Below are 8,104 nucleotides of genomic sequence, written 5' to 3'. Positions count from 1 at the left end.
CCCCGGGCTCTCCCGGGACTGTCCCCGGGCTCTCCCTGTCCCCGGGCTCTCCCTGTCCCCGGGCTCTCCCTGTCCCCGGGCTCTCCCGGGACTGTCCCCGGGCTCTCCCTGTCCCCGGGCTCTCCCTGTCCCCGGGCTCTCCCTGTCCCCGGGCTCTCCCTGTCCCCGGGCTGTCCCCGGGCTGTCCCGGGGCTGTCCCCGGGCTCTCCCTGTCCCCGGGCTCTCCCTGTCCCGGGGCTGTCCCTGTCCCCGGGCTGTCCCGGGGCTCTCCCTGTCCCGGGGCTGTCCCTGTCCCCGGGCTCTCCCTGTCCCCGGGCTCTCCCTGTCCCCGGGCTGTCCCGGGCTGTCCCGGCCCGGCGCAGGCGCCGCGGCCCCGGAAGGCGCGGGGCGGGCCCCGGTTCTGTTCCGGGCGGTGGCGGCGGAGCGGCCGCGGCCGGCGCTGGGAGCGGCGCCGCCGGCCCGCAGGTACCGGGGCTGTGCCGTGCCGTGCCGTGCTGTTCTGGGCCGGGCCGGGCCGCAGCGCTCCTTGTGTGCTGCAGTGAGCGAGCGGAGCGGGTGCGATGAGCGGCCGGCGCTGAGCCAGCGGAGATGGACGCGGAGGCCGTAAGTGACACGGGCCGGGACACCGGGACACTGCCCCGGACACCCGGACACTGCCCCGGACACCGGGACACTGCCCCGGACACCCGGACACTGCCCCGGACACCGGGACACTGCCCCGGACACCCGGACACTGCCCCGGACACCCGGACACTGCCCCGGACACCGGGACACTGCCCCGGACACCCGGACACTGCCCCGGACACCCGGACACTGCCCCGGACACCCGGACACTGCCCCGGACACCCGGACACTGCCCCGGACACCGGGACACTGCCCCGGACACCGGGACACTGCCCCGGGCACCCGGACACTGCCCCGGACACCCGGACACTGCCCCGGACACCCGGACACTGCCCCGGACACCGGGACACTGCCCCGGGCACCCGGACACTGCCCCGGCACCTGCTCCTAGAGCGGCCCCGGGCACCTGTGCCAGCCCCGGGTACCTGTCCTGGTCCCTGTCCCGGGTATGTGTCCCAGCCCTGGGGACCTGGCCCGGTGACCTGTCCCAGCCCCAGGTACCTGTCCCAGCCCCGGGTATTTGTCCCAGCCCTGGGGACCTGTCCCGGTTCCGGGGACCTGTCCCGGGTCCCTGTCCCGGTGACCTGTCCCAGTCCCGGGTACGTGTCCCAGCCCTGGGGACCTGTCCCAGCCCCAGGTACCTGTCCTGGGCCCCTGTCCCCGGTACCTGTCCCAGCCCCAGGTACCTGTCCCAGTCCCGGGTATGTGTCCCAGCCCTGGGGACCTGTCCCGGTCCCGGGGACCTGTCCTGGGTACCTGTCCCAGCCCCAGGTACCTGTCCTGGTGACCTGTCCCAGCCCCGGGGGCCGCCCCAGAACCTTCCCCCAGCACCTTTCCCCACCAGCAGCTCCCAGGCACTGCCCCAGCCAAGATCTGTCCTCCCCTTGCCCATCGCAGAGGTTGGGTCTGAAGGGCTCCTCAGGAATTTCAGGAGTGTCAGCATGGAGCAGTGCTCAGGGACAGCACAGAACGAGCTGCAGCAATAAATCAATTATCAGGTGTGCTGTGGGCTGAGCTTTGTCAGTGTGGTGTTCTCTGTGCAGAGCCTTGTGCTGCTCCTGTCACGGGCAGAGCACTTCACCTTTTGGGTCCAGCTCAGAAGTGTCCTGGGAGCTCTAAAGCAGCTGCTGTTTCTCAGAGCACTCCCCAGGGCTGCTCCCCATGGGACAGGCACTGGATAGACCTGTCACCTGTCACCCAAAAATGTTCAGCTCATCCCAGCTCAGGTGGGAAGGGACCTCTGGAGGTCACCTGGTCCAGCCCTGCTCAGGCAGGGTCTCCTGGAGCAGGTTCCTCAGCAGCAGGTGCAGGGAAGGAGACTCACAGCTGCCCTGGGGTATTTAACAGTGCTTCTGTTAAAGGTGGTGTGAAAGCAGGAGTGTCCCGTGAATGACACTCTCTTTTGATGTCATTTTCCTCCTGGGCCCTTGGTGTGGTGCTGTTTTCCTCCTTATGCCAAATTTCCTTTGTTAAAATGCCTGTTGAGAGTGCCTGTTACTGAGTGCTTCCAGTTTGCAGTCCTGAAGACACTGCACCCATGTCCAAAATGCCCCTGTCTGGCTGTCACCTGTGCCCAGCTGAACAGTTTTGTGGAACAGGGACCTCAGTTATCACAGATTACAAGTGAAGAGATAAAGAGTCAGACATCAGACTCTTGGCAGTTGAGGAGAATTTCCAGATTAATGAGTGGAGCTATTAACATGTGCTGTGGGTCCTTGCAGACCATCCCCATCTGGCAGAACAAGCCCCATGGCTCGGCTCGCAGCGTGGTCAGGATGATCGGCTCCAACCTGCCCCTGAAGCCCTGTCCCAGGGCCACCTTCGAGGTGAGAGACCCCTGGGCAGGGGGTGGCTGGGGGAGCTGGGGCAGGACAAGGCACTGCCATCAGCTGCTGTGTTGGCCCCACACATCTGCAGGGTTGTAGACACAAAACCTGCACCAGTACAGTTAATAAATGTATTTATTTATTATTATTTATTTCTTCTTTAATTCTGTTCTTGTAAAGTGATCACTGGCAGCTTGGGGAAATCCCTGCTCAGGCAGTGTCTGAGCTGGAGGAGAGGGAAGGGTGGAGCTGCTGAGGCAGGGTTTTGCTGTGTGACCTCCAAGGGGCCCTCTGGGCCTGTTCCAGGATTGTGGAGTCCCCGATGTCACCCCTGGAGCGCAGGGCTGGCACTTGGAGCAGCAGAGGGTGGCACGTGGCCTTGGCAGCGCCTGGCCTGGGGCAGGTGTCCCCTCCTGCCTCGCACACACAGCAGCAAGGAGCAGGAGCTGGCCCAGGGAAGTGCCCAGACCCGAAGGATTTATCTCCCGGCTCCAAAAAATAAAAAAAATGGTGCAAACTAAAGGAAACCTGCTGGAATTGCTGTTGTGCATGTGGCAGACACAGCTGCTCACGGCACAGGGCCTCTGACAGCACATCTGGGGCAGCTCCAGGAGAACAAACAGCATCTCCTCAGCAGCATTTCCTTCCTGCCAGGTGCTGCCAAGTGTCTCAGATCTGTATCTGGGTGATGTGCCCCCCGTGCCCACCTTGGCTGACATCGTGTGGATCGCAGCGGATGATGAGGAGACCTACGCCAGGGTCAGGTTGGTTTTCATCTGCTGCTTTCTGCCACAGAACTCAGGCCAGACCCTGCTCAGATGACCACAGCTCCCAGTCCCCTCTGGGTCTGATGTAGTGCCTCTTAAAAGACATTTTTCCCCACAGAAGGGGAAAAAATTTACAAAGTCCCTGGAGAGGAATTCCTGTAGGAAGTGCCAGCAGCCTGTGCCATGCCATGTTTCACTCCCTGGTCTGTGCACAGTAACCCCCTGCTCCAAGGTGTTTTTTGGTCAGGAAGTGGAAGGGCTGAGTTCTCCCAGGACTGAAATGCCCTGTCCAGCCTGGCCTTGGACACTTCCAGGGATCCAGGGGCAGCCACAATTTCCTGTGCTTCAGAGAGCACCTCTGGTGGTACACAGAGGCTTCACTTGTTTTGTTGGAGGCTCTGCTGCCCTCAGAGGTGGTCAGGCTTTGCCATGGAGAGGTTTGGGTGTGGTGACTGACAGGTTTTTGTCCCCAGAAGTGACACTCGCCCGCTGAAGCACAAGTGGAAGCCGAGTCCCTTCACGGTGATCCAGAGGAACGCCTCGGTGCCCAACCTGAGGAAGCAGGAGGAGAAGCTGCTGGCCCTGAAGAAGCCTGGTTTGCCAGCCCTGAGCCGGACCACAGAGCTCCAGGATGAGCTGAGCCACCTGCGGAGCCAGATCGCCAAGATCGTGGCTGCAGAGTCAGGTAGGGACAGCATTCCCCTGGGGGCTGGGCTCTGCCTTCCTCCAGGCTGTTTTCCAGCTGCTCCCTTGCTGGGATGTTGGCTCTGGGGACAGCTCAGTTTAGATTTACATCCTGTTGTGCTGGGGAAAAGCTGTCCCACGTGGATTGCTGCGAGTTCATCCATCCTCCTCTCGTTTTCTCTTCCAGCCTCTGCCCAGCTGACCCCAGATCTGTTATCCCCAGGGAGCTCCAACGCCTCTTCTCCCGTCCATTGCTTTGGACCCTCCTTCCAGTCCACCACGTCCTTTGTGATCAGCGACATCACGGAGGAGGAGGCGGAGCTGGAGAGCCCCGAGCTGCCCTCGGTGGCCGAGCTGCCGGCGGTGGCCGCGCTCTGCTCTGCCCCCGAGGGCCGGCCCGAGCCCCGGGACCCCGACGAGGAGGACTCCGTGTCCCTTTCCAAGGCCAGCAGCTTTGCTGACATGATGGGGATTCTCAAAGACATTCACAGGATGAAGCAGAGCAAAGACTTGTAAGTGCTTCCTGAAATTCTCTTTTGGTTTTGTGGCAGATCCGTGCAGAGCCTGGGCACGGCGCTGGCTGCTCCGTGTCCTTTGCCCGTGGGGGAAATGTCTGTTGAGAGCAGAACTTGGTAACTCCTTCCTGGGGTTTTTGCTGTTCTGGGATAGGAAATAATGGAGAATTTTCATGGGAGAAATACCTCCCTGGAGCAGAACTTGGTAACACATTCTTGGTTTGGTTTTGTTTTTTTTCTTTTTCCTGGATAGGAAATAGTGGAGGGAATTTAAGCAGTTTAAAGCTGGCTGTTCCAGCTTGTTCACCTGACAAAAAGCTGTGTTTGCCCAGGTGCAAGCCAGCCCTGTGTGTGTTGGCAGCTTTCAGAGTGAGGAGGGTGCTGCTCTTAGCCCACCTCACATTCCCAGGCAGTTGGGAAGCTCAGCAGCTTTTCCAGCATGGAATATACAGGGATTTAACACATGGAGCTTCTCCAGCATGGACTACACAGGGATTTAACACGTGGAGCTTCTCAGCTTGTGTGGTTCTTCATCTGGCCCAGCTCTGGGCGTGGGCAGGGTGGGTTTGCACTTGCCTCATGAAGAATTAACAAGTTCTGATCATGAGAACTCCTAAAACTGCTCCATGGACGAGACCCAGCCCAGCTGAGAAAGTTCCTTCTCCAGTGCTGGCCGTGCCACCTGCCTTTCACACGCTCAGATCTGAGCTGCAGCTCAGTCTCCACACTTCCCGTTCTGTTGTGTGAGATTCCTGGCCAAAAATACCACACTGCCTGGGGGCTGTGCACAGTTGCTGTTTCCCAATTTGGTTTGAAAGGAATCAGATTCTCAGCACTGAAAAAATTCAATTCGGATGAGAGGAACACGCTCAGCTTCCACAGCCAGAGCATCCGGGGTTGTCACAGCTCCATCCCTCACAAAATTCCCCCTTTGCTCTGCTTTTCCTGGGGGCAGCTGCCAGGCCCCTGCTCCTGCAGGGAATGCTGGCACACACAGGCTGCAGCCCAGCCTTTCCTGCCCTCATCAGCTCCTCAGCCTCTCCTGCACACAGCAACAATGGTTTGGGGTTATTACAGCCTAATTAAAGCTGTCTGAAGAGTTGCAGGTAGCTGAAAAATTAAATTAATTACTGATGTTCATTGTTTGATGAGCTCTGTTTCCTAATTCTGGTGCAGTTGTGGAGCAGCCCCTGTGCTCCCCCAGCTGTACTGGGCAGCACTGGGAAGCCTGAAGAGGGTCAGGTGCTCTTTAAGTGGAGGAGAAAAGGTGCTTAAAGATGTAAAAGATGCTTGAAAAGATAATTACATCGATGTTTCTCTGCTGCTGTGTAGGCGTCAGTGCTTAAACTCAGCCTTTGTGTTTAAACTCAGCCTTGGAAGCTTCAGGAACGATTGAGGAACATGCAGAAATTTTCCAGTGGCTGCTGGAAATATTCCAGGGTTTGGATTTTTTGTCTCTTAGGAATGTTTCAAACTTCCATAATGTTTTCTGAGTGAAGGAGGGCTTCAGCTATGAAAAAAAAAATAAAGCTCTGAGGTTATTATTGCAGGTTGTAAACAAAACCACGGTACCTGAGGGGAAAGAGCTGAGGTTTGGCCTCCTGGAAAATAATCTTCTAAAAGGAGCTGCTTGTGTGAGCTTGTTGAAGGAGACAGATTGCCCTGGGAACAGGAGAACTCGTGTAGTGGAAGGCAATCTGCACCAGCCCTGCTTTAAAATGCCTGGGATCTCCCATACTGAAATAGGAAAGCAGAAATCCATAGTGCAGCAAAATCAGTGAAAAAAACTGAAACTTCAGAGCTTCCCCCCAGCCACTTCACTGAGGGTTGATTTATATGGAGGGGATGGAGGCTGTACATAATTAATGAAGTTTTGGGTTGACTGCTTGTTACCAGCACAGTGGAACAAGAAGAATCACCCAGAGCTTTGAGGATGAGACTTCCAGGATCCCCCTGGTGCCACAAAAGGAGTTCCTGGAGCTGAATTTTGTTGGTTTTCGGGTGTTCTTCTTGCACCTCCTCCATCTGTGACGGCATGTCACGATGCAAGCTGCAGGAGAAGGCTTGTCAGGGAGGGGTCCAGCTCCTGTCTGGGCTGGTGGCAGTGCCCAGCTCCTGGTGGCAGTGCTCTGTGTGCCCTGTGTGTTCTGTGTGCTGGTGGCAGTGCCCAGCTCCTGCTGGCAGTGCCCCGTGTGCCCCGTGTGCTCTGTGTGCTCCTGTCTGGGCTGGTGGCAGTGCCCAGCTCCTGCTGGCAGTGCTCTGTGTGCCCTGTGTGTTCTGTGTGCTGGTGGCAGTGCCCAGCTCCTGCTGGCAGTGCCCAGCTCCTGGTGGCAGTGCTCTGTGTGCCCTGTGTGTTCTGTGTGCTGGTGGCAGTGCCCAGCTCCTGTCTAGGCTGGTGGCAGTGCCCAGCTCCTGGTGGCAGTGCCCCGTGTGCCCCGTGTGCCCCGTGTGCTCTGTGTCCTGCAGGAGCCGCCCGGCCATGAAGGAGGAGGACCCGGCCGTGCTCATCGCAGAGGTGCTCCGGAGGAAGTTTGCCCTGAAGGATGAAGACCTGGCCCTGAAGGAGAAGTGATGCTGCTGCACTCAGCTCTGTAAGCAGAGTTCATGCTCCCAAAACCTCCTCCACAGTAGCTGCCTTCTCCCAGGGATTGAGCCTTTGCCTCTTTGATTAAGCAGACACGGTTGGTGCACCGGACACTTGGTTAGGAAGGACCCTTTGGGTTTGATGTGTTTTCCATGTGCTGTTCTATTTAAGAAAAACCTTTCTAAGAAGATGGAAGCTCTTTGCCACCTGTGTGTGTTGGTGTTGGTGGCTGGTGAGGAGCTCCTGGAGTGCTGCTGGATGAAGTCCTTTGTACCTGCACTTTTCCTTAGGTTCCAGTTAAGCATTGAGCTAAGGATAGAACCAGTTCCCACGCCCAGTATGAGCAGGACAGATCCCCAGTCCTTTATCCTGAGGATGCCAGAGCTGCTGAGAACAAGCTCATGAGTGCTGCCAGCTCTCCAGGGCTGTTGGATCATGGTGGGAAAAGGTTTTTTTTTTCCCAAAACCCCCCTGGCTCGGGTCTGAGGGATCTCATGTGCCCTGGGTGTTCCTTCTCTCACAGATCCGCCCACAGTTGCATGACAGAATGGCCTTAATTTCTTGCCAGTAATTTAATGTCCCATGACCAGTCCCTGCATCCCCAACCTGTGTTTTATTTGGCCTCCCAAAGGTCTGTTCATTGACCTGGCACCAGTGCAGAGGGCAGGAGGAGCTTGGCCTTGGCTGTGGCTGCAGTTCCCCCTCACTCAGAGAGCTCCACGTTCCCTGCAATGCCCCCCATGGCTGTATTTAAAGTACGAATTTTTTTTTTTTTTCCTTTCTATAAAATGGAGCCTTAATAAGACACTGATGGTCTTGTGGGGTTATTGATGCGCCCGGGCTCGGGGTGGGGCCGGTCTGTGGGGCAGCCTGGGGGGTGGAATCCCAGATATCCAAGTGTGCCAGGGGCTTCATCCATTTGGATGTCCTGAGAAAATTAAACCATCACCACCACCTTAAAAAAACAGAGATTTGTGTGGCACAGAGAAGGAAGATGTAAGAATTTCCAGTTTTAGGGAGAGCTCCTCCATTCCTGGCTGCCCCTGGGTGCTGTGATCACTGTCCCTGTCCCTACGAGGCTCCTCTGCACCAGGGTTTGGTGGA

General features: G+C 57.6%; 1 protein-coding gene across 3 annotated transcripts; it reads left to right on the top strand.

Moving 5' to 3' along the window:
• The first annotated feature begins 402 nt into the window (after positions 1-402).
• Positions 403-7,805, top strand: MTFR1L (mitochondrial fission regulator 1 like). 3 transcript variants are annotated; one of them, XM_085559555.1, is made up of 7 exons: positions 403-603; positions 2,346-2,450; positions 3,105-3,214; positions 3,691-3,902; positions 4,089-4,413; positions 6,883-7,007; positions 7,291-7,805. In XM_085559555.1, exons 1-6 carry the CDS (start codon positions 589-591, stop codon positions 6,986-6,988), a joined length of 873 nt encoding a protein of 290 aa, XP_085415681.1. In that variant the 5' UTR covers positions 403-588; the 3' UTR covers positions 6,989-7,007; positions 7,291-7,805. The 3 variants fall into 3 exon arrangements, with proteins under 3 accessions (XP_085415681.1, XP_085415682.1, XP_077644652.1); XM_085559556.1 differs by adding an exon at positions 1,522-1,622 and having other exon boundaries at positions 6,883-7,805; XM_077788526.2 differs by having other exon boundaries at positions 6,883-7,805.
• Positions 7,806-8,104: the final 299 nt, after the last annotated feature.

The sequence above is a fragment of the Lonchura striata genome, chromosome 23 (genome assembly GCF_050655825.1).
Source record: "Lonchura striata isolate lonStrDom1 chromosome 23, ASM5065582v1, whole genome shotgun sequence".
Classification (NCBI taxonomy): Eukaryota; Metazoa; Chordata; class Aves; order Passeriformes; family Estrildidae; genus Lonchura; species Lonchura striata.
The sequence above is the reverse complement of the archived record's forward strand: the minus strand, read 5'-3'. Positions and strand labels throughout refer to the sequence as shown.